Source organism: Natator depressus, chromosome 9 (assembly GCF_965152275.1).
Source record: "Natator depressus isolate rNatDep1 chromosome 9, rNatDep2.hap1, whole genome shotgun sequence".
Taxonomy (NCBI): domain Eukaryota; kingdom Metazoa; phylum Chordata; order Testudines; family Cheloniidae; genus Natator; species Natator depressus.
The window spans coordinates 48,613,575-48,638,097 of NC_134242.1; the positions used below are offsets into that span (position 1 = coordinate 48,613,575).

At 44.1% G+C, this 24,523-nt stretch overlaps 2 protein-coding genes across 2 annotated transcripts in view; both read left to right on the top strand.

Moving 5' to 3' along the window:
* Positions 1-24,523, top strand: part of VPS8 (VPS8 subunit of CORVET complex) — a 232,485-nt gene that overhangs the window by 82,666 nt on the left and 125,296 nt on the right. Inside the window, exons 21-25 of the mRNA XM_074964097.1 lie at positions 147-369; positions 6,607-6,696; positions 18,307-18,358; positions 18,782-18,824; positions 20,756-20,828. Coding sequence (XP_074820198.1) covers positions 147-369; positions 6,607-6,696; positions 18,307-18,358; positions 18,782-18,824; positions 20,756-20,828 — 481 coding nt within the window. The remainder of the gene's footprint in view (positions 1-146; positions 370-6,606; positions 6,697-18,306; positions 18,359-18,781; positions 18,825-20,755; positions 20,829-24,523) is intronic.
* Positions 8,378-9,987, top strand: LOC141993472 (uncharacterized). Its single transcript, XM_074963017.1, has 2 exons — positions 8,378-8,546; positions 8,829-9,987. Exons 1-2 carry the CDS (start codon positions 8,402-8,404, stop codon positions 9,446-9,448), a joined length of 765 nt encoding a protein of 254 aa, XP_074819118.1. The 5' UTR covers positions 8,378-8,401; the 3' UTR covers positions 9,449-9,987.

The window sequence follows — 24,523 nt, forward strand, 5'->3', positions numbered from 1 at the left end:
GTATTAAGTGGGGTTTCCAATTATTAAGCTAAGAAATGCAGAATGCTGTAGTTACCTCGTTTTGTATAGAAAGCAGATCATTATAACATTTAATAGAGTTTAATTAATCTTCATTTTAATAAGTAATTGTCACTTTTTTCTCTTAGTGATCTTCTGTTCAGCCAGATGTATGACAAATTGAGTGAGAATTCAGTGGCAAAGGGTGTTTTTCTGGAGTGCCTGGAGCCTTACATTTTAAGTGATAAGTTGATGGGAATGACAGCTCAAGTGATGAAAGACTTGCTGCTTCACTACCAAGATAAGAACCTAATGGAGGACATGGAGGCTTGCATTGTGCATATGGATATCACCAGCCTAGACATACAGCAGGTGAACTGCCAAGTTAATACAGCCTATGTTATACAGGAGGACAGATGATCACAATTGTTCTTTAAGAGATTGCATATGTCCATTCCATTTCAGATGTGTGTGCACCCAGTGCACCAGAGTCAAACTTTTTTCCCTTGGCAGTATCTTTCGGGGCAGCGCATGCAGTCTCCGCTGCTTCATGCTTCTGCACTTTGGTATAAAGGGCAGATCAACCCTCATTGCTCTCAGTTCATTCTTGCCTCCCGTGATTGGTAGTTGGAGCAGGTTAGCTTGTTCCTGCTTTCTCTTTCAGGGATTTATTTTTCTCTGGTATATAATTATTAGTACTCATTGCATAGTTAATGAGTATAAGTTTCATTAGTCATTTTTCTTAGTTTTCTTAGCGTGTCGGTTCCTGTTTGTTCTGGATGCTGATGCCAAGCACCAGAGCATGCCTCGGTTTCTGGGCTTTCAGCCTTGCACCGTCAGCAAGAAATCTGCCAGTCAGTGACCCTCATTCCAGGTGCCTTGAGTACCGTGGTGAGGGTCACATCCGGGACCACTGTCAAATCTGCAGAGACTTCAAGACCTGGACCAAAATTTGCAGGGAGGTGAGATTGCGTCACCTTCTCATGGAGGGTGTCCTGTGTCCATCTTCCTGCTTGACGTGGTCACTGAGTGTCAGGATCCGAACAAAGGCTGTCAGGGTCAAGGGTCAGAGCAGGGACAAAACTGATGCTGGAAGTAGCAGAGATGTTCGTAGTTGGGTTCCAGGCCAGGGTCGATACCAAAGGTCAGCGTCTGAGTCAGGAGGCAAAGTCCTAATCAAGCTGAGGTAAAAGCCAGGAATTCAGGAGCAAGAGGCAGGAATGGTTGTGGTAGCTACAGGAGATCCACATCATTGCAAGGATATTTCCTGGAACACCCCTGGGGGTTTATATAAGGCAGGAAGCCAATCAGGAGCCATGAGTCTATCTGTCAAACGCTTCAGGCGGAACTTCCCATGGTCTTTGTCCATAGTGGGTCATGGGAAGTGGAGTTGCAAGCTGGTTACAGCTAGAGTGACCAGACGTCCCCATAAAATCAGGACTGTCCTGATATTTAGTTGTTTGTCCCGCGTCCTGACGGATGTACGGTTGGGATGCCATTTGTCCTGATATTTTGCTTCAGCGGCACTCCCCCCCCCCCCTCTCCCCCCGGCAAAAAACCTAGAGCCAGCCCTGGTGGGGGGGGGGGGTGTGAGCGTGTGGCTGCCCCCCCATGTATCCTGATATTTGTTCTTGTCATCTGGTCACCCTAGTTACAGCTGCCACTGGGTTACAGTAGCCTGGAGATATCAGCTGCCTAGGTGCTCTGCAGTCCTGGGTTCTAGGCCTTTGGGGCCTTACCTGGAGTATTTCTTCCTCTGTTAGGTGCAGAGTCTGAGGCGCACTTCTATCCCATTCCATGGAGCTGAGGAAGAAACACAGACAGCATGCCTTTAAGGGCCAGACTCCTCCAAAATATTGAGGGCCTCAGTACTGTCTGCCAGCAAACAAGCTGGATGACAGGATAGTGTGTTCTCTGGGAAGATACATTTCGGGCACAGACTTCATCTTGCCCAGAGCCATTGACTGTGGCACTGCTGTTTGTGCTGTTGAGGTGGACCCCCACTGCAGTGCCATCCCCTTCAATGCAGCAGCAGGGAAATCTCTTAGTACCAGCAATGCTGGAAGCTTATGCTGTGGCACAGGACTACCGTCTCTTGGTGCTGGATTCTTCAGCAGTGCAGGAGACAAATCAACCGTTACCGACTGATCCCTCAGTCTGAGTTTTCAGACTTGCCTCCAAGACTCTCAGTATTGTGAGGGACTTCAGACTGTCTGGCGCTTCCTTGCACAGTGCAGTCCAAGGGCAAACTCTGCATGCTGTCTCTGGTACTGACATCTCTGGAGGTGTGCCACTGGACCTCAGCACTGCATGGTACAGCATGTCCATGGTCAGGTGACTCAGGATCTTTCCTCAGAGACTGAGGTAGGCTTCTGTGCCCCTTGCTCCTCTCTTGCCTTCCTCATGATGATTCTGCTCCAAGTGCCTAGCAGATATCCTAAGGTGATCCAGGGATCTGAATCCTTGGGCTGGTAGGGCTTGGGTCCTATATGCTACCAATGGCCATATGGGAACCCATAGGATTTTTCCACCACCAGCAGATCCTACCAGGTTCCTCTTCCTTCTAGATTAGTTTCCATGAGGAGGCTCAGGATGTTACTCCCAGTACCGAGCTGGAACAGCCTTGTGTGCCAGAACTTCCATCAATTTCCGTACAGGAGGCTCCATCTCTACTTCCTTTGTGCTGCTCCTCATCATCACCTGATGAGACTGTGGTGTCAGGCATGTGCTTGCCTTTTCAGGGTGACTACAGGCCCTACCAGAAGTTGATAGAGGGTTGCTTCCTCTCTTGATGTTCTAGTCAAGGTCATGCAAGAGAGTTCTATGGGCTGGCAGAACTACGGACATCAATAGGACCTTTCCAAATGCTCTGCCTATAAATGAAGCCATTCTGGAGCCCGCAAGATTGTTGTGGCAAATGTCATCATCTCTGCTGCTGACAGCCAAGAGAACTGAGCAAAGGTACTTTGTCTGTTCTTAGGGCTATCAACATTTCTACCTCCATCCCTCAGGTTCCTTGTGCTCTTTTGTTTACTGCCAAGACAAGCATCAGGGATGGCCTTCTTGTCCCCCAAAAGATAAAGAAGCAAAGGGACTGAGCATTTTCCATAGAAAGCTTTATTCCGCTGCTGGCCTGCAGTTTTGTGTCTCTAACTAGCATGCCTTTTTGGCTAGATACAATTTTTCCCTCTGGGGCCATGTACTGAAGTTTGCAAACAAATTGCCAGAGAATGCAAGGCAGGAGTTCCAGGCCACCTTGGAAATGGGCAAACTGGTAGCTAGGACCTTTCTCCAAGTTGCATTAAATGGGGTGGATTTGGCAGCCAGAGTGATGGCATCAGCAGAAACAATGCACAGATATTCATCACGGTTTCAGTCATTGGGTGTTCTGCAGGAGTTCCAACAGACTATCCAGAATCTCTCCTTTGAGGGATCCTACCCTCTTCTCTTAGCAGACTGGTGAGAAGCTTCAGAGCTCAAAGACTTGAGGGCCACTCTGAAATCATTGGGCATGTATACTCCTTTCCCTGAAATGAAACAGTTCTGTCTTCAGTCATACCAACAGTATCCGCTTGTCACTCCTAGACAGCCTGACTACTACAGGAAAAATCACAGGGGGAGACCTACACCTCCTCAGTTTCCTTTTGTGGTAGGGTCTTGTAGACAGCCAGGAATTTGTAAGCAGCCTGTTTGAGGAACAGAATACCAGTTAGTTTTGGACCAATTTCTCCCACCTCTGTATTTCCCAACAGGTTATTCTATTTGCTGTGGATTTAGGCCAAAATTACCATGGATTTACAATTACATTTTGAGACCTCTGTTACCACATTTTTAATCTACTTAATGTGTGCCATGTCATTTTTATATCATTGTAGTTTTTTAATCAGAATTTTGTATGGTACCAAGTCAGATGTCTTAGAGAAGTCTATTATCTTTATCAACCAAACTTGTAATCTTGATTTTAAAAAAAACATCAAGTTAGTTTGACAGGATCTATTGTCTATAAACCCATGTTGATTTCCATTAATTACATTACTCTCCTTTAATTTTTTACTAATCGAATCCCAATTGAAGAGCGCCATTATCTTGCCACGGATGGATATCAGGCAGACAGGCCTAAAATTAGCCGGGTCACCCTTTTTAAAAAATGGCACACTAACTTTCTTCCAGTCTTCTGGAACTTTGCTTGGATAGAACTAGGTTGTTTAAGTCATCCTCCCAGCTATTTGTGTCAGTTGCAGACGGGATAAAAGGCCTTCCAGTCTCAACCTAGAGAATCTTGTCCTGGATTTGCTCCTACTTTCATCTGCTATGACATTGCTAATGTAAACCTTCAAGATCGGGTAGCACGTTCTTCAAGATCTCGAGCCACTTCTGCAGCTCTACTGGTTGTGGTAGCTATAACAGACAATTGTATCACTGCAACTTTTTTTGTTGGTGTACACCTTTAGAACTCATTACGCTGTATCTCAGCATTCTAGAGATGAGGCCAAGTTTGGTCAAGTAGTCCTTCAGTTATTGTTCAGGTACTGAAACCCACCTCCAGGTTGAACTGCTTGTGAGTCACCTGAAGTGAAATGGACATATGCAGTCACACGAAGAAAAACTGGTTACTAACCAATTATATAGCTTTTGTTCTCTGAGATGTTGCACGTGTCCATTTCTTGACCCACTCTCCTTCCCCTCTATATAAGAATCTGTCCGGTAAGAAGGAACAGAAGGAGGTCAGAGGTGGCTCTGCTCTTTATACCATCATGCAGCAGAATGAGGCACTGGAGATTGCATGAACTGCCCCGACGAATATCATTAAGGGAAAAAATCTCTAATTTCTGGCACACTGAGTATGCACACACCTGAATTGAAATGGCATGTGGAACTCTTATTGAAGAACAGGTTAGTAACTGCTTTTTTTGTTGTTGTTGTTGTCCCCCCGCTGTCCCCCTTCTGGCCTTGGAATCTATGAAACTATCATGGACTTCATCTGCACGAGTGGCAGCTCTGCTGTACAAGGCAGCATTCTACATATCCCAGGATACTCCTTGTAAACTTCTCTCTTTTTGTAACTGCTGGCCCAGCAAACTCCACCTGGATTTGGGAAGTTAAGCTGTGTTCTTTCCTCTTTCTCCAGCGTCACCAGTAATAAAAATTATGCAGGCCAAACTCAGACCTTATTATACTTAAACAACCTCATTGTCTTCAGTCAGTAACTGAAGATAAAATTTAACCCAGAGAACAGCAGCATTTTAGCGAAACTACACCCGACATCCTTTTAACCACACTAATTTAATTACATTACTTTAATATGTGTATTGTTTAGGGCATTTGTGACCTTGGGGACCACACAGTTGCCTTCATGGGTGACTGAGTTAAGAAGAAAATATTCTCAAGGCACTGTAGCCTCTATTTTTGTTTTCAGCCAAAGCATCTGAAGTGGGCCATGACTACAAGGAGATGGTAGGGACCATGGTCACCCATGTGCCTCCTCTCTAGCCCCAGGAGCAGCTGTGATGTGAGCTGGAAGCACTAATGGCTACTGTCTCCTCTGCATTTGCTCATCAGCTTGGCAGGGAGAAAGGTAGCTCTGGTTTCCCCATTGTCTGCTTCCCGGCTAGGCTGTGGAAGCCCCAGGGGGAGCAATGAAGGAGCTCAGCAGGCTCGGTCTTGGCCTAGGGGAGCACATAACAAAGGATGGTTCCCTTCGTCCACTCAGTCCCCAGGGCAGCCCAGCAGAGGGGAAAAGCTGAGAAGCAGCCATCAATCACTACACCATCATTCTCTGCCTTGGCACAAGTTAGAGCAACCTGGACATTGCTCTAACTTGGAACGGTTCAGTATGTGCCTGTGGCATGCTGTAAAGCAGCTGGGATTAGCCAGAATGCAGCATGCTTTAGCTGCATCCACTCCTGATATGCCCCCTGCACCAGGATATTGGAGTAAAATATATTGACTCACGGCTGCTGGGTGTTCCAAGGAAGGGGCGGCTCCCTTTTTGACACTTGAGTTAGTGCAAAGGGAGTGTACCAGGGCAGAGAATCCTCAGGTATGAACTGTGGCCCCTTGACTTTTTTGAAATATATTTAACTGGTAGGCTGGTGGGCACCCCTGGTTTGGGGCTGGCTGATAGCATGATGACAGGACAACAACTTACTAACTCAACAAAAGCCATTACATTTGGAGAGCTGTTCTCTTGGCTCCCTTGTTCCAGAGGTCAAGGCTGTAAGGAATTAAGAAGACCTGGATTTCTCATTCCAGTACCTCAGACAGGCCATGGATTACAGATGTACAGTGTAGAGCCATAAGTCAGATCTGTCTCCCCCACCCTGGTGGCTGGGCAGAATTCTGCATATTGCAAATTCTCACTTGTGTAACTTTGCACACCGCCCCCGCCCCCTCAATAAACACCCCTTCCCCCCACCTCCCCAATAAAAACAAAACAAAAAAAACAACCACCCATGCCGCTGTTTTCCTGCAGCTGGCTAGGATAAGTGCTATGGTCAGAGCTGTCTTTGAGTGAATACAGGAAGGGAATTAATGGGCTAATGGAAGCTGTTAGGCTGTTCTGTACAAGGATTCTCTACAGCTGAGGAAATCTGCTTTGTTTCCATACAGGTAGTTCTCCTGTGCTGGGAAAATCATCTGTATGATGCCATGATCTATGTGTACAACAGTGGAATGAATGACTTCATTAGTCCGATGGAGGTAGGAAGACTAGTCATGACCTATGCTTGTGGTACCTAATGCCGCTCTTTAATCCATCCATCTCCTTTTTGTTTCTCCCTGCACCTTTCATAAGACATTGGGAGGGATTGTTTCCATCTACATGTTTTAATTTTTCAAACTGCAGTGAGATATTGGTCTGTGCCATTTAGCACTCCTCTTTATCTGAGGATCAGTTTGTAATGCTCTGATCTGCTGATTTGGTATGTGCTGCATGTTCTTCCCTATGATTCTGAGCATGGGAGTTCTGCTGATAGCTAGTGTACAGTGTATACAAATTCAACTCTTGCTCCTCTCTCCTGCTGTACCTAGTGTGCATTTTTCATATTTCTCTGGGAATATTCTGTGAAACTTGATCAAATGCCTTTCTTAAATCTAAGTATACCATAAAATGTCTGAGGTATCAGTGCTCTGCTGAGTGTCAGGCCACAAACACTGGCAGATCTAATGTCTGTAAAAAATATAAAACAAAACAAGTACACAAAAACCAGATGCAACACAATAAGTAACGGTAATGCATGTTACAATCTGGGCTGCTTTGTCTACATGTTGCTCATGGCCATTTCGACAATAGGATGTAATGCACGATGATAGCATCCCATATTCTGTCCAATTGGGAGTCAGCAGGTGAGAGAATGAGTTTCTTTCTCTCGTCCCCCCATTCTGTGCGGTGTCTTTTTGTCTGTTGGGAGTACCTAGTGTTTTAACGCCATCTAATGTGAATGTACCTGTGTGTGGTGGTGGTCAGAACTACAACAGGAGCAGCCTCTGCATAGTGGCAGGTTTTTAATTCTAGTATTGGGGCACAGACTACCAATACCAGGCATGTCTCCTGTGGTAGGACCCAGTAGAGTGATATGACTGAAGGCTGCATGGCAGGGTGGATAAAAATCAATGATTTTTTTTAATCCGATTTTTTTATTTCAATTGGATTTTTTTTGATAGGTTTTTTTCCCAAAAAACATTTTATATAAAGATATACTTTATAGCTCAAAGATCTCTCATCATGGATTAGGGATTATAAATTCTAATTCCATAGTATGAGACAATATATTCATGTAGTGTTTAAGAAAAGTTTTGCAAATGAGTTCCAATAGTTCATGGATTAGGGACTCAATTTTATGGAGTTCTAGAGGCTTCTGTGTAGATTATTTAGATTAATCTTTCTATCTACACAATGGGACTCAGTGCTGAGTCTAAAAGATACCATCAGAGATGCTTAGTTTTGCAGTTCTCAAACTGTGGATTTATGTCTCCAGAGATAACATGCTTGTTAACAGCAAAAATGTTTTTAAATAAATACATACTATATGGAGGTGAGAGATAACAGACGTCAACCCTATTGTCCCTCTGCAAATTTGTGTACACAGTCAATCCCTTACCTCTCTAAAAGTGCAAAGTTTCAAATGAATAGAAGATTGTTGGGGGCGGAATAGATCTGGACAAGGAGAAGAAGTCTGGAGATAAATGTGGGAGGGGACGGACAGGCAGTAGAAACAAAAGTGAAACTGTTTGAGCAGCATATTCCAGAAGCCTTGAGGTCTTTCTCAGTGTAGCCTTCATTGATTTGAGATCTACCATACCATTCTCTCACTAGAAGGGAAAACCTATAATGGCGGCAGACCGTAAAAGAGACCCAGTTTGGGAATATTTTAATGAAGTTTCTCTACCTGTGGGTAAGACGGGCATGCGTGCAAAATGCAAACAGTGCAACAAAGAAATGCAAGGCTTGGTTACCCAAATGAAACAACAGCATGAGAAGTGTTCCTTCTCAGGAGGAAGCTGCGTTGAAGATGATGAAAGGAACATGTCTGAACATGCAGGACCTTTAGGTTGGTAAACTTTTTTATTTCATACGTCTTTCTTTAGGACTGCCTGTCTTCGTTCTGGACTAGTCTTGAATTCTCATGTTTGAGCAAAAAATATATAGTTGTTACTCTATGGTACTACCATTTCAGATGCAGTTGTGATTAAAAAATAAATAGCTGAAATAGGCAGATCTTCCTTTTACAATTTCACCTTTAAAGTAGTACTGAGTGTCAGTGAATGCAATGAGTAGTACTAAATGAGCAGTATGGTAATACTAATTAACTGCATTGACTTATGTTGTTTAGGAGAATCCATCCTCAACATACAGGATTCTGAAAACTATCCACCTTCAAGATCATCATCATTTTCTATAGTTTCAGAGTTACCTGCCAATGATAGTGTTTCAGTCACATCATGTATGTCACACAGCCACAGTATATCACCTGTTGCAAAAAGAAAAAAATATCTACAACATCCAGGAACAACCATAGATAAGTTTGTGATAAGAACCAGCAGATTACAAATTGGGGTAATTGATGAAAAAATTGCCTGGTTTCTTTATGCAACAAACTCTCCTTTCCGTATGATTGAGAGCCCATGCTTCATTAACATGATTCAGTCATTAAGACCAGGATACAGTCCACCCAACAGAGCAGATGTTGCAGGCAAATTGCTGGATAAAGTGTATGAAAGAGAAATTGAGCAGTTTGCAAAAGGTCTAGAGAGTGAAATTGTTAACCTGAGTCTTGATGGGTGGAGCAATGTCCACAATGATCCTGTTGTACCTGCTTGTGTGACAACAGAAGAAGGGATTGTCTTCCTTACAGAAACAATTGATACATCTGGAAATGTACACACAGCAGAATACTTACAAGAAGTAGCAGTAAAAGCTATAACAAACTGTGGAAAAAATTCAAATGTCTAGTATGCAGCTTGGTCACAGACAATGCTGCAAATGTATCCAAGATGAGAAGAAATTATTTAGAAGAGAGTCGCAAGCTAATATCATACGGTTGCAGTGCTCATTTGATGCATCTCCTAGCCAAAGACTTCAGTGTTCCACAAATAAAAGCTAATGTTGTTGAAATCGCAAAATACTTCCGTATCAACCACTTTGCAGTAGCTGCTCTGAAAAAAGTGGGAGGAACCAAGCTAACTCTCCCAGAAGACGTGCGATGGAACTCAGTAGTGGACTGTTTTGAGCACTATATCAAGAACTGGCCTAACCTGCTGACAGTTTGTGAACAAAGTAGTGGGGGAAAAAATGGCACTATCACAGCCCAAGTTCTCAGCATTGGACTTAAGAGAAATGTTGAACACATGCCAAGTACCCTGAAGCCTATTTCTGTAGCCTTGAACAAAATGCAAGGGAAATCGCTGTTTTATTGCTGACGCTGTTGAAATTTGGAAGGAACCGAGTTAGAACTTAAAAAGAGAAATATGCAATGACAGAATTAAATTACAAGCATTAAAAAAACGAATGGGACAAGCACTATCTCCAGCTCATTTTCTTGTAAATAATCTCAATACTCGGCACCAAGGTCAAACCTTAACTGCTGAAGAAGAGGAGTTGGTTATGACATGGACACCCAGCAATCATCTCTCCATAATGCCAACTGTAATAAACTTCAGAGCTAAGGGTGAACCATTCAAGAAATATATGTTTGATGTTTTAAAGAAAGTTACATCAGTGAACTGGTGGAAGTCACTTAAGCACTTGGATTCAGAGACTGTTGAAGTGATGATCTCCCTTTTAACAGCAGTAGCTTCTTCTTCCGGTGTAGAAAGAATATTTTCTTCCTTTGGACTAATTCATTCCAAATTGAGAAATTGTTTGGGACCTGAAAAAGCAGGAAAGCTTGTTTTTTCTTTTCCAGATTATGAACAAACAGGAAAATGAAGGTGAAGATGACTGAGTTAGCTGCAGAAGCCAATATTTTAAGTTTCTCATGTTGACCTGGCTGACATATTGAAAAAACCCAACAAAAATTAAATTGACTGTTTCATTTAACTATTTTAATTTAATTTAAAAGAATTTTAACCAAAACAAACCTGATTTTAAAAAACTTGAATTTTTAAATTAAATTCATATGCTTGTTTTGTTAAAATATTATATGTTTGCTGTTGAAGAAAAACATCCAGAATACATAACGTTGTTGTTGTTTTAGTTGAATAAAACAATTTAAATGTCTGTCTGGTGATGTTCTCCTCCTAATACAGCATAGCAAGAAAATCCTCCAAATATTAATGATTAACCTGTTGAACTGGAGATAGTTCACCTCCCAGTGACTTCATAAATATCCATTTCAATTACCTTTGGTAAATGAAATAACCAAACATTCATTCATTTTCTGATATAGCTGTAAAACTAATCTGAAAAGCTTTCAAAATAAATCGCTTAAAAAATGTATAGTGTGTACCTTCTAAAAATAAAACCTACATCTATCTCTGAGTTGTGAAGAATGTCTTAAGGTTACAAGAATGCACTTTTATGTAGAAATCCATGATTAAATCGAGTTGCCCTGACTAGTGATTTAAATCAAATCCACCCTGCTGCATGGTGGATTCCACTCTTCAAGTGCTGCTCCCTATGTGTATTTCACTGTGGGTATGCATCTAAGACCGGAAAATCTTTCAACTTGTATCCATTGGTCTGTGCCTGGACCCTGGATCTCTTCGTGCTCAGCATCAAGGGCATAAGGGGAAGTGTGGATTGATCACGTCTTCAGTTGCTTCTTACAGCCTCATGACCTGAGTCAGAATTGTCTGTGTCCAGAGCAATTCTCTCATTGTCTTACACTGTTGTTTTCACAGAGACTATCATTTGTTAGTGTTTATATAGTATTTTTATAGCTTAGTTTTCCCCACCGTGGGACATACTCCTTCTCCCTTTGGGACTAGAGCTGTGCCCAGAAACCCGGGCTTAAAAACTGCATCTCCTATCCTTGATCCTCCTTGGTCAATGAGGACCACCAGCACTGCCTTGGGTAGGCACTTATTTCCGCCAAGTGCAGTGTCTGTCACTCCTTCCCACCCAGGACACAAGAGGGAAGAGAGTGCTGACTGAGGAAGTTTCTCATAAAGAAAGCCCTGAGGCTCCAGTCAGATCCAGGCTGGAGAGACCCTCCTGCACACTGGCCACAGTCCTCAAGCAGCATGCTTCTGAGCACGAGCTGTGGAGCAGAGGCTGGATCAGATGAATCTAAAGACCTGTTGCTTCGGGCTTCTCATGAGGGTAAGGAGCATTCTCACAGACACACAAATAGATTTCCCCCTCTGTCTGCTTCCAGTAGAAGAGGTCTCTCTGACTCCTTGCACGTGAAAATTCACCCAACTTGGAAGTCCCTTGGACTTCTATCTGCCTAAGTCTCTCAACCTCAAAGGGAAAGCATGCAGGAAGAGGGTCTAACAGCACCAGGCCTGGTGTCGATACTGGTGCTGTCCCTCTAGCAAGTCAAAGAACTGACATCCACCAGTATTGACCAAGAGTTCCAGAATGGACTGGTTTGATCCTGTAAGGATCCGCCAACCACAAAGTCTGTCGCAGCACCAGATCCGGCAGAACTAGTAACCTAGAACCTCATACTCCAGGACAGACTGGGACATTTACTACCCTGGAACTCCTCTACTTTTAGGCCTGGTTCTTCTGAGGGGTATCTTAACCCCATAAAATTATACCACCTTAAGGAGGAGTTATTCCCATACTCCATCCATGAGCTGGAGCTTCCTTCTACCACTTCTGATGGTACCAGTGGTGGAGGCTGATTTGGCTTTCTGGATCCGATGTCCAGGATGAATCATCACCTCCCAGACAGGTTAGTCCGAACAGGGCTTTGAGAGTTATCTGGACCTGTCCTCTGCACAAGCATGATTACCCTCAAAGGGATTGCTGGTACCAATGCCTTGGGGCCCCCAAACCAGTCTTCAACTCCTCAAACTGGCCCTGTTGGGGTCCATGGGATCATTATGCACGACACACTGGATCTGTGTGCTCTGCTAGAGTCACATCATCCCTCTTCTCTTAGGCAACAGCATCCTGCTCTTCAGGGGTACGTGGAAGCAGACAACGACAAGCTGGTACCGACAGGCTTATCTTCATCTTCTTAACCCAATGAGGCAATTCCCCCATCTTCACCATCCCTAACTCAGGGGTATAGGCAATGTCAAGAATAGTTGCCAAGGATGGTGGCAGAACTTCAGATCCCATTAGAAGTTCAAGATATACAGCATGAGCTCTTGGATATCCTGCAGCCAATGGCATCCAGTTGGATAGTTATCCCAGTGAAGAGGCCATTACTAAACCACTACAGTGATATGGCATATGCTGGCAATGTGTACCGCTACCCCTGCAAGGGCTGAGAAAAAGTTCTTTGTAACTGCAAAAGGGGCAGAGTTCTTGTTTACCCATCCTGCCCCCAACTCCCCAGTAGTACAAGGAGCTGTGGAAAGATCCAGGCAACACCCTAAAACCACCTCTGCAGACAAGGGAGCGAGACACCTGGACCTTTTGGTATTTCTGTCCACCAGCCTCTAGTTCAGAATCTCTAACTACCAGGCCCTGTTATCGATATATGAACTACTTGAAGTTTCTGGAGGTCAAAGACAAACTCCCCCAAGTGGACAAGGCCCAATTTTAAACCCTTGTTAAGAAAGGTAGACTCATGGCTAAAACCTGATAGCAAGCTTCAGTGGATGCAGTCAATATCACATCAAGATCTATAGTGACCACCATAGTGATGTAGTGAGAGTAGTGGCTTCAATTGTTGCGGTTCTCCAGAGAGGTTCCATTAATACCATTAAGAACTTGCCCTTTGATTAAACCAATCTCTTCAATGAGAAAACAGATGAGTCTTTGCACTCACTAAAAGAGTTCAGGACAACCCTCCACTCCCTGGATCTTTATACCCCTGCCCCAAAGAGGAAGCATCATAAACAGATGTACAAGTGAAAACCTCTTCCACAGTCTCTCTACCAACGACCATACAAACCACCATGCAAGCGTCAGAGTGCAGAGGCCAAGTAATACAGCTCCATCCACCTTATCAGCCACCCAATCTGATCCACTGGCTAAAGCATCCATTGATGGGATGCTTGAGAGTTGTGACCAATGTTTCCTCTAATTTTTTCCATCGATGTGTGGAATGTATTTTATGATGTGCACCACCATATTATCAAGGTAATATGCAGATGTGCACCACCAGTAGAAACAAAAAGCCTAGATATGATATATCGATATTTTAGTTACCATAGAGATAATTACTCCAGCCAGGTCAGGCGAGGCATTTTAGAACTCACTACTCAAAGAATTAAATTTAAGCATAAGAGAGAGAAAAATTATGAAATGCATAACCCAGTCAAAAAACTAAAACATGCTTTGAAAGAAGTATCAAGTAACAACAATAATAATACAAGTATGTGTTGGGAGGTGAGGGTGAAAGACCCGAGTGTGTGTGAGAGAGAGACTGTGTGTGAGAGAGAGAGAGATCTGCGCTGCCCTTTTAAGTAGATCATCACTCAGCAGTCTGAAGCATGCTTGTTCAGACACAGCAACAGCTGCCAACAAGTTCCCTCCGTCCTGAGCCCTGTCAAATTCCACCCCTGCTCTGTGGAGAATGGGGTACAGGGCGGGGGTAGGAGGACACCCTGACATCAACGCCCCCCTGCCCCCACTTCTCCCGCTCTGCACAGCAAGCAGGAGGCTTCCGGGAGCAGCTGGCCAGGGTCTCCCAGGCAGAAGACAGGAGCAGGACGGCAGTGGGGGAAGGGACACCTGAAGTGCACGGCACTTGATAGCCTGCTGGGCGGCCACCCGGCCGCGCAGCTTAGAGGGAACTTAAATTGTGACCTTACAATGATGCTATCCTCACTTGTTTCCAAAGTCTGCTATTGTACTTTGCCCACAACTGGGGAGATATAACAGACAGGTGGATACTAGATGTCATCCACTTTGGCAACACCATTGAGTTTCATTTCCCAGATCCTCCAAAAACCCTTTCCTGCTTTTGGTCAGGGGGCCACTGTCACAAGGAGATCCTCTGATCCTCCAGCAGGAGGTGGGACTTTCTTCTCAAGCAAGGAGCTATAGAGTGAGTGCTACCTCAGCATATAAGGAAGAGGTTTGACTCCCAGTATTAAATCATGGTTGGGAAGAAAAAAGGGAAGAGGAGGTCCATTCTTGACCTACATCAGCAAAATATTTTTATTCCCAAATTCATGGTTAGGCTGGGATCAGAAGAAATCTGGTTCTTAGCTCTCAACATGAAAGATGCTTACTTTCTTGTGGACATTCATCTATCCCACAGAAGGTTCCTCAGGTTCTGGTAGGATGGGAACAATTGCCAGTTCAGAGTACTCCAGTAGGGTCTGGCAACAGCACCCAGGAAGGTTGTCTTAGTAGTGGCAGCACAGCTGAGAGAAAGCAGCTACAACACCATCTTCCTGTACTTGGATGACTGGCTTCGGACAGGCAGCTCTTTGAGTGATGGTCCCTGTGAGTATTCCACACGTGTGCTCTCAGTTTGAAGCACAAGGAGAACTGTGCATGTACAGACCAATGGACACTGCTTACTAAAAATTTCCAAATTCAGGTGCATGGTGCACATACATATCTGTGTGTGGAATACAGATAAGGACCACACATCTCGAAGAACTCCAGTTACAGGTAAGTAACCTCTGTTTCCTATCTGGAAGTTCAGTCAGCAATCATGTTCTTGTACCATCTCCTGACATCTTTGGGAATCTGCATAAACATGGAAAAGTCTGCTCTAACTCCCATGTAACTCATACATTTTATAGGGGAAACCATGGACTCGGCCACAGTAAGAGCCCACCTCCCTGCAGACAGATTGTATGTTGTGAGGAGTCTGATTTAAAAAAAAAAAAAAAAAAAAGTCCCTCAAAAACACTGAACAATACTCCAGATCCATTTTTCTTTGTAAGGCCACATGGCCTCCTGTGCTTGTGATGCCATTCAACAAATCTGTTGTCTTGCATCATGATCACTGTAGCCACAATCTCTGTCAATGTCAGGGCTTCACTCATCTGGTAGATGAGCCCGAAACACATGCGTTGGAGTCTCTTTCCTACCTCCCACACCCAGGATGTTGGTAATCATTCACTCATTCCTCTTAGATTGTGGAGCCCACATGGGCAATCAGATGACACAAGGTAGGCCAGGATGTATAGCAATCTCTTGGAATTTAAGGGCAGTCAGACAGATATAGTGCACCCCAACTACTCCTACCTATCCTGACATGCCCAGATAATGTCAGACAATATGACTGTCTTCTGTATAAATAAACAAGGAGGGCAAGATACCTTCCACTGTGCAGGGAGGCAGTCAACTTATGGAACTGGTGTACCTGGAATCACATCACAGTTTTGGAGTCACATTTACCTGGCGCTCAGAGTGTACTGGCAGGCAGCCTTAGCAGGCACTTCTTCACTGAACGTGAATGGGAGTTACACAGTTCAACCTCAGTAGCATCTCTTTGATGTGCCTATTGTGGACATTTGTAAGGCAGCAGTCTGGCGTTCTAGCCACACTTTCATAAGCATTACGCTTTGGTCCAAGCCTCTTCTGCTGACGCAGACTTTGGAATTGAAGTGTTACAGACATCTGTACTTCCATCCTTGCACCCCCTTCCTACTTGGCTGCTACTTGCCGGTCACCCACCTGTGGAATACACACAAGGATCAGCACTCAAAGAAGCAGTAGAGGTTACTTACCTCTAACTGGAGGCTTTTTGAAATGTGTGGCCCCTGTCTCTATTCCACTGCCTGCCTGCCTTCCCCTCTGCTTCGGACCATGACCGTGTTTGTGGTAGAGAAGACATTGGAGAAGTGGTCAGTCTATATCTCTTCTTATCGCTCGGTACTGAGCAGGAGGAGACAGATCTAGGATGAGGGTGTGGCCCAATGGACACTACTTGCAAGATATTCCAGTCTCTGGCCCAGGGAGCTGATGCGTACCACATGTAAAGTACAGATGAAGACCACACATCTCCAGTTACAGGCAAGTAACCTCCATTGTACACCCCTTGAATATAGTCCTGATGGCAAATGCTCTTGAGAGAATTCTGTAAATGTAAGAGTGCTTATTATGAAGGCATCACTAGTGACTACATAGCTGTGTTGCAATGTGCAGGTACAGTGAGACAAATCTTTTTATGTATGAAAAATCTATTGTCCAATTTACAATATTTACAGTTAATTTTCTGAGAGATTGCAAGTGAATCTTCAGTAGTTTAGGATAGTGATTTTCAATGTGTGATCAGTGGATCTGTGGGGGTCCGCAGACTAAGATTTCCAAAGGGGTTTGCACCTCCATTCAAAAATTTTTAGGAATCCTCAAATGAAACAAGGTTGAAAATTAGTGGTTTAGGGGAGACCTATTTTTAAAACCGACTCCTTGAAATGTAAACATGCAGTCTAAAGTGTCTTTTGTAACAGCTCAAGGGTTAGATCCATGTAGCTATAGATAACTCCTCAGGCATAGCACGGTTTAATACTAACAGCGGTTCAGATTTTGAAAGCAGTGCAGGAAGTTATCCATTAATTTAGTAGAAGGCATGGATGGCTAAATTCCCAGTACTGCCTTGAAAATCTCAACTTACATTTGAGTATTATTCATTGTTTCTGTCTAAACTGTTGGGTAATGGCTATTCTGTACAACAAATGCAACTTGCATCCTAGGCAGTGAAATGCTGAAGCATAGCACCTGACTTCCTGTCCTGACTGCTCACTCTGCCTCCGCTGCCCATCTTCATACCCACTGCTCAATTTATGCTCCCCTGGGGAGTCTCTGTCTGATGAACGTAGGGCTTCTTTCTGTCAAAGAACGGCTGATTTGTCAGCCAAAGTAAGTCCCTCACTAGTGGAACTACAAACACCACTTCCCAGGGCAAGGAGTTTTCTTCCCTCTGTCCTGGTATCGAGCCATGAAGTGGACAGGTTCTTGGGGAGACTTGCAGAAAATGTTTCCTGGGAAGGTGTTGCTGTCCTAGGAAAACAATTCTGGTGGCTGAACATGCTGTGGCTCTCTAGAGAGCAGCCTGGCTCTAACATAGCTCACTAGGTCCTTGAGTTTGAGGCTCCCTCGGGTGAACCTTAACAGATGGTTTGGAAGCTTGCAGTGGTATGGGCTGGCTGGGGAGGGTTAGGCAGCAGGGCTGGGGAGCCATGGAGGCAGGAATCGGAGGCTGGGGGAGCAGGACTGATCAGCAGTGCTCCCTGACTGCTCCCTGGTACTATTGCTTATCTTGCCTCTGTGGCTCCCCGAGCTCATTGCATGCTAGAGCTTGCCAGCTAGCCTCTTTTTTTTAATATGCACTCTAGATTCCTGGAAAGCAGCTAAGTACCACTAGAGGGAAGCTTTGATCTAACGGATCTAGGAAAGTTTATTTGACAAAGGCCGTTCTCTTGTAGATCATTGCAGGATTAGCAGATGGAGAGATGCTTCCCTAGCACAAGTGCATTTAGGGAACCTTTCTTTCTGTGCCTTCTTTTGTTGTAAAACTTGGTGAGCTTGTCCTTTCTCGGGGAGGTACCTTCTTAAACAATTCAGGTTATAAAACCAGGCATTGCTTTTGTCTTGTCATGGACTACTTCATATTCTCTGACACTCTTTAGGTTTGTGTTCCTTTTAGGCTCTAAGCTCTTTGGGGGCAGGGACTGACTCGACTTGTTTGCTTATTGCTGACCGATTTGTTGGCACTTGAATGATGTGGTGTATAACAATTATAAACAATAGTGAAACTTTTCTCTTTTTCACTGTTGTTGCAGAAATTGTTCAAAGTCATTGCTCCTCCCCTTAATGCTGGGAAGTCTCTCACAGGTACAGCATGCTTGGCTTTAAGATTTTACAGCTTTGATACTGTTTGATATTTCTAGTATCTTTGATCACAAGTTTAACTGATCTCTGATCACTTCTAATTTAGGGAGGTGGGGAGGAGATGATGTTACTGTTTAGGACTCCAGACTTCGCACAGCCTATAAATACATCTTAAGTACTTTCTTCTTTAAACTGTCTTCATAGTTCTCAAGCTACTATCCTTTCTCACACAAACATGCTGCAAATATGTAAAGTTATGGAGAATGGAAAAATTCCATAAGACTGTACTGACACCACTTTTGTTATGAGTAACAATGAACACTCAAGTAAATGAGATTTTCCTTTCAGTAAATAAAGATTAGATCCCTATTCCGTTGTCTAGTTATTTGGATGAAAGGTGACAAAAGACTTTTTCTATGTTCTTAGATGAGAAAGTCGTTATGGGGAACAAGCTCCTTGTGTACATAAGGTAAGATACTGCCAGAATGTTTATAGATAGCACTTAGAATGCATTTACATGTTGAAATTGCTGTACAGACACTAATCCTCCCAATACCTCCTTGATGCATGGTAGGTGGAATTCTGTGTCATGCAGGAAGTCAGAATTTATTATCATAAAATCTGTGAAAGGTAGTAATATCTACGTTTTACAAAGCATTTAATGGAAGCAGAGAAATGAAGTGACCCTTGGCCACACACCAAGTAGCACAGGTGGGATTAGAACTTGGGTGCTCCTGACTCAGGCTTTGGGATACTGTCTTTGACTTCATATATAGAGATTTGGTGATAATGCCTCCTTCCACGCCAACTGCAGCAGAGTGCTCTCCTACTCCAGGGCTTCATAGCCCAGAAATCCATCTTTAACCTTTCGTGTTGGCAACCTTTGTGGATTCTGTAGGTGGTTCTGCTTGTGGTAATAAATAGTTTCCTCTGTTGACCATCCTATAATGATACAAAGTTGAGAGGCATCATCAATACAGAGGAGGACTGGAATATTGTACAGGAGGATGTGTATGACCTTGAAGATCGAAGTAATATAAATGGGATGAAATTCAGTTCAATAGTACAAATGCAAAGTTGTGCACTTAGGGTCTAATAATAAGAATAGTCTAGTGTCCTGTGGCCTGTAATACTTCAGTCTAATTTCAGTTATTGGTACAGGTGCTGGATGGTGATGGTGGCCTGTGGTATACAGGAGGTCAGATTATATGATCTGGTGGTCCCTTCTGGCCTAAACTCTATGCCCCTATGACCAATGCTGTTCCGAGATTATTGGCCAATAGTGGTGCCACAGGGTGCACTCGCCACTAGCGATGCTGTCTCCTGGCTATCCTGGTGATTAGCTCTGCAAGGTGTTACGCACAACCATCACTACCACCCTGGCAAAGTTTTTCCATTGTCCTCTCGTCCTCCAGAACCCTCTTGTTCCAGGATCCGCAGCCACCTCCTTCATGACTCAGCCTTCCCCTTCCTGGGTATCAAAGTCCCTCTTGACAAATGGGCTCAGGCAGTCTTCCTGCTCACTGACCTGCCAGTGCCACTCCATCAGCAGTGAGGGGGAGGACCTGGGCCTGCCCTCTACTCTGGATCCTGGCTCGTGGGCCCTCTTGTTGGCAGTGAAGTTTGACCTACCCCACACTTCGCTGCTTTTCCCCTGAGCCTTGCCTACTTCTCTGGCTTTTCCCCCTTCTCTAGGCTTGCCAAGGCACACTTCCTTCTCCAAGAGAGTAACTGTAGGCTACTTGCCCATAGCTCCCTACACGTGTCCTTTCTCCCAGGGAGTGACTGCAGACTCCTTCCCTGCCGCCTCTTCTGTTGCTGGCTTCCTGGCTTATATAGGCCCCTCTAGCTGAGTGTGCTTCTAGTCAATTCCCTGCTTCCTGGCTTCTTCAGGTGCAGCCTGTGGAGTTAATTGGCCCACCTGGCCATTTTAACCCTTCTGGGCCTTGTGTGGGTGAACACCCCATCACAAGTGGTTAATATCCAGTCTCTACTTCTTGAATCTGAGCAAGCCACATCCAAGATTCTAATGAATCTGAAAAGAGGAGACTCGGTGTTGTTCCAAATGCTGTCCAAAATATACATATATGAAAAACCGTATGTTTCCTCTCTGAAAGTCCCAGTGCCACCTCCTGTTCCCTGTGCCACAGTTCAGCACTAATTGGTTATGTTTATGCAGAAAACTGGGATTCCCTTGTGGTAATAGCATTGTTAAGGATACATGTTTATCTAGTTTTGTGCTTTGATATGAAGAACTGATTTTTTTAAAATGCATATTGAAGAGTAGGCAGCTCCAAAATGGGCAGGGGGTGGGGGAGAAGGCACTGTTCCAATCAGTTTAGGATTGGGAGGTACTAGGTCAATGCTTTGTAGTAACTGGTTTCTTTCCTTGTCCCACAGCTGCTGCTTAGCAGGTCGTGCTTATCCATTGGGCGATATTCCTGAAGATCTGGTACCCTTGGTTAAAAACCAGGTGAGTATTAATTTGGATGGACACTGTTCATCATAGGGAATGAAGCAGGTATTGCAGGACTGTTGATAAGAGATGAAGGATCACCTTGTCTTAAGTAATTTTTATCTACTGGGTAGGTGTATGATAGAAAACTACTGCAACTTGGGCATCTGCAGCCCTGTGAGTTTATAACCCACCATGGATTACCACACAGGTGTTTGTAAAAAGGCTGACATCAAGCTTAATATTTCTCTTGCTTCCTTGAGAAATGGGAAAAGATGCAGTCCTCAGTCTAGTCTCTAGACAGACTTTGTGACATTAGGCAGCATAGGACTACGGAAATTAAAGATGGAAAAGTTCTAGGTTTTGAGCTTTCATTGTAGCTGACCTCTTAGGACACTTGAAGTGAAGTGCAATGTATGGGTAGCCATGCATTCAGAAGTAGTGAATGACTGTAGTGCTCCTGAATAGTACTTTATTGACAACAGTAGGGACTGAAGTCATTCAGGACTTATCTGCATGGGGGATTTAGTGCACAGTAAACTAGGGTGTGGATATAAAAGCATGCTAGCTATTCCACACTAACTTTCTGTGTGGAGGCTCTTACTGCCCATTTAGGGCAGTTTATCTTAGTACACTTCCAAAGTGTATTAAGCTAATGTAGACAAAGGCACTCCTAGTGCTCAGTGAGATTGTCTGTCTGCAGGGGAAGTTAGCTGGTGCACAGTAGCTACTCAGCACTTCTGTGGGCTTTTCATCCAAGTAGACAAACTCTCGGCTACAGAAATAGGTACATTAAAGGCCTTGGCAGTACAACCTTCAGCATCCTTTCCTCAGTATCTCTGTGGCTAAAACCTTGGCTCATATCCAAGGCCTCTTTTGCCTTAACCGTTGCAGCCACCTCTTCCTGGTTCCCCCAATGCTCATATTTGCCTTTTAAACTCTGCTGTTTAGTAATCCCGCTGCTGCACCTTTCTCCTTCAGTACCTCCACTGGTTTTCCCTTCACCTTTAACATCCCCTCCAAATGCTGTATCTGCCTCTTCAAGACCTTGCCCAGCCTAGTGTATCTTTCTCCTTTGTCACCCAGCAATTTGTACACTGTTACTCCTCTCTCCTTAGCACTTAGAGGCAGGCCAGTCCTTTGCTGAGCTGAGGGACTTTTTTCTGCGTTTCTGGTCAGTTTTACTTCCCTAACTAACTTTGCAATTTGGTCTTTTCAGATTTTATCATTTTGGATCTAGAGTATGTGAACACAAAGTATTTTCTGAGGGACTGTGCTTGGTGCTTCCCTTGTCGTGCCTCCTTGTCAAAGCAGAAAACATGGAGCAGGTGTTAGGAGCAAGCCAAATTGCTACAAAAATGAGCCAAACTGCTCTGGTGTGTTAAGGCAGGCTAGATCACTGACAGTGTTTCAGGATGCCAGGACCAACCTCCCAACGGATGTGCAAGCCAGGTGTGCCCCAGTTGCTGTGGCAGGCATCAAGCTACATAAGAACGACCATACTGGGTCAGACCAATGGTCCATCTAGCCCAGTGTCCTGTCTTCTGACAGTGGCTGGTGCCAAATGCTTCAGGAGGAATGAACGGAACAGGGCGTTTTTGAGTGATCTATCTCCTGTTGTCCAGTCCCAGCTTCTGGCAGTCAAAGGCTTAGGAACACCCAGAGCATGGGGTTGACTGTGACCATCTTGGCTAATAGCCACTGATGGACTATCCTCCATGAATTTACATAATTCTTTTTTTAACTCAGTTATACTCTTAGCCTTTACAACATCCCCTGGCAATGAGTTCCACAGGCTGACTGTGCATAATGTGGAGAAGTATTTCCTTTTGTTTGTTTTAAACCTGCTGCCTATTACTTTCATTGGGTGACCCCTAGTTCTTGTGTTATGTGAAGGGGTAAATAACACTTTTTCTCTCTACCATTCATGACAGACTCAGGCACTCTTCCCCAACAATCCTCAGGAGTTCCATGTCCTAGCTCAACATCTAAATTAGCACAGCAGCAACATGGTCCAGCACAGCCAGTACCTCAGTCTCCAGAAAAGCAGCAATGAGGGTCAGTGTCCCCTAGCTGTGCTATCTTCCAGAGTTCTTCTGATAGCTCTTGATTGGCCTCAATAACTGTGGTTCTTGGAACTTGATACATTGTGGATACTTCTAGTATAAGAGGGCTTTCTATTTCAGGGTCTGATATTTCACCCCAATCTGGGCCTTCATTTAGCAGCCTGGGATCTGAGAAACACCGATCATTACTCTAGGCTACTCAGCCAAGGTTGTGGACACCACCTTGGATCTAAGAAAGGGTCCACCTACTGGGTATACAGTAGAACCTCAGAGTTGTGAACATCAGAATTATGAACTGACCAGTCAACCACACACCTCATTTGGAACCGGAAGTAAACAATCAGGCAGCAGCAAAGAACGCCCCCTCCCGCCCCCCAAAAAAGCAAATACAGTACAGTACTGTGTTAAACGTAAACTACTGAAAAACGGGAAAGCAGCATTTTTCTTATGCAAAGTAAGGTTTCAAAACTGTATTAAGTCAATGTTCAGTTGTAAATTTTTGAAAGAACAACCATAATGTTTTGTTCAGAGTTATGAATAATCTCCATTCCCAAGGTGTTCGAAACAGAGGTTCTACTGTATAACTGACTGGCTGAAGTTGTACCACTGTTGGATTGACAAGAAAATGTATACAAAAAGCGGGAAAAATAAGGCATTGCCTTTTCTTCAGAGTGGGATTTCTTTGGGTTTAGAAGCTCATCCCGAGACATGTTACCGCAATTCATAGTGCAGTCTTGCATGAGGCCCAGCTGAGTATCTCATCACCTTCAGACATCTGCTTCACTTGTGAATCTTGTGCCTTTGCAAATTTTCTTCTTGGAGGCCAAACACGGTCATGTAGGCTCAGGTCAAAGCCCTCAGTGAGCCACTCGGTGCAGTGTCCGTGCACCAGAAGGATGCTCTGAACTCTGGGCTCCCTTTACTGATTCATTAAATGTGCATTTCAGCTGGAAGAGTTCTGTGACTGACCCTTCCTCAAGCCTGGAAGTTAATACTCCATTCCCAGAAAGAGTCCTGCTGTCTTTCCACCCTAATGTTAAACACCCTAAGGAGTCTGACACCATCCGTGAGAATCCAAGTAAAGTCAAAAGCTGTAGAAACCATAAAACCCTATTTTCCTTTATTATCCACTGGGGAAAGTAGAAAGATGAATCCAAGCTCGCATCTCTGACTAATAAGGCAGAGGAACTGATCCTTTCTCAAGGAGTCACTACACCCTCCACCAACTGTATCTTGGGCAGAAAGGACTCAAGCAACTTATGAGATTTTATAAAGCAGCTATCTAGTCTTCACCCCTCAGCCTTTCAATCAGTCTGACATTTGGTAAGATACTGCAGGAAGTAGTGTTTCTGTAAACTCTCCATGTCTCAAACCACTAGTTGTAATTAAATGTACATTGTTGTTATTCCTCCCTCCCTGCTTGGAATGACTGTTACTGCCTTGAATTCCCCAGTATTTGGACTGTTGGATGGGAATGGGAGAGTCGATTCTCAAACTTCTCCATTCTTGGCTCCTTCATGTCCAACAGTCTTACGCCTTGGCAGTGTCTGACTAAGTTTTTTTTTCTTAGACATTTTTTCTGGTTGAAAGATTCTGCTGCAAATCTGAATAGTTTTGTCCTCTTAAAGATCTGACTTGCCTCCAACT

What these genes read in the sequence shown, in the direction of transcription:
- LOC141993472 (XM_074963017.1), top strand. Translation starts at nt 8,402, where the DNA reads ATGCGTGCAAAATGCAAACAGTGCAACAAAGAAATGCAAGGCTTGGTT. An exon ending in TGAACATGCAGGACCTTTAG is followed by an intron (nt 8,547 to 8,828) that starts GTTGGTAAACTT and finishes TATGTTGTTTAG; the next exon opens with GAGAATCCATCCTCAACATA.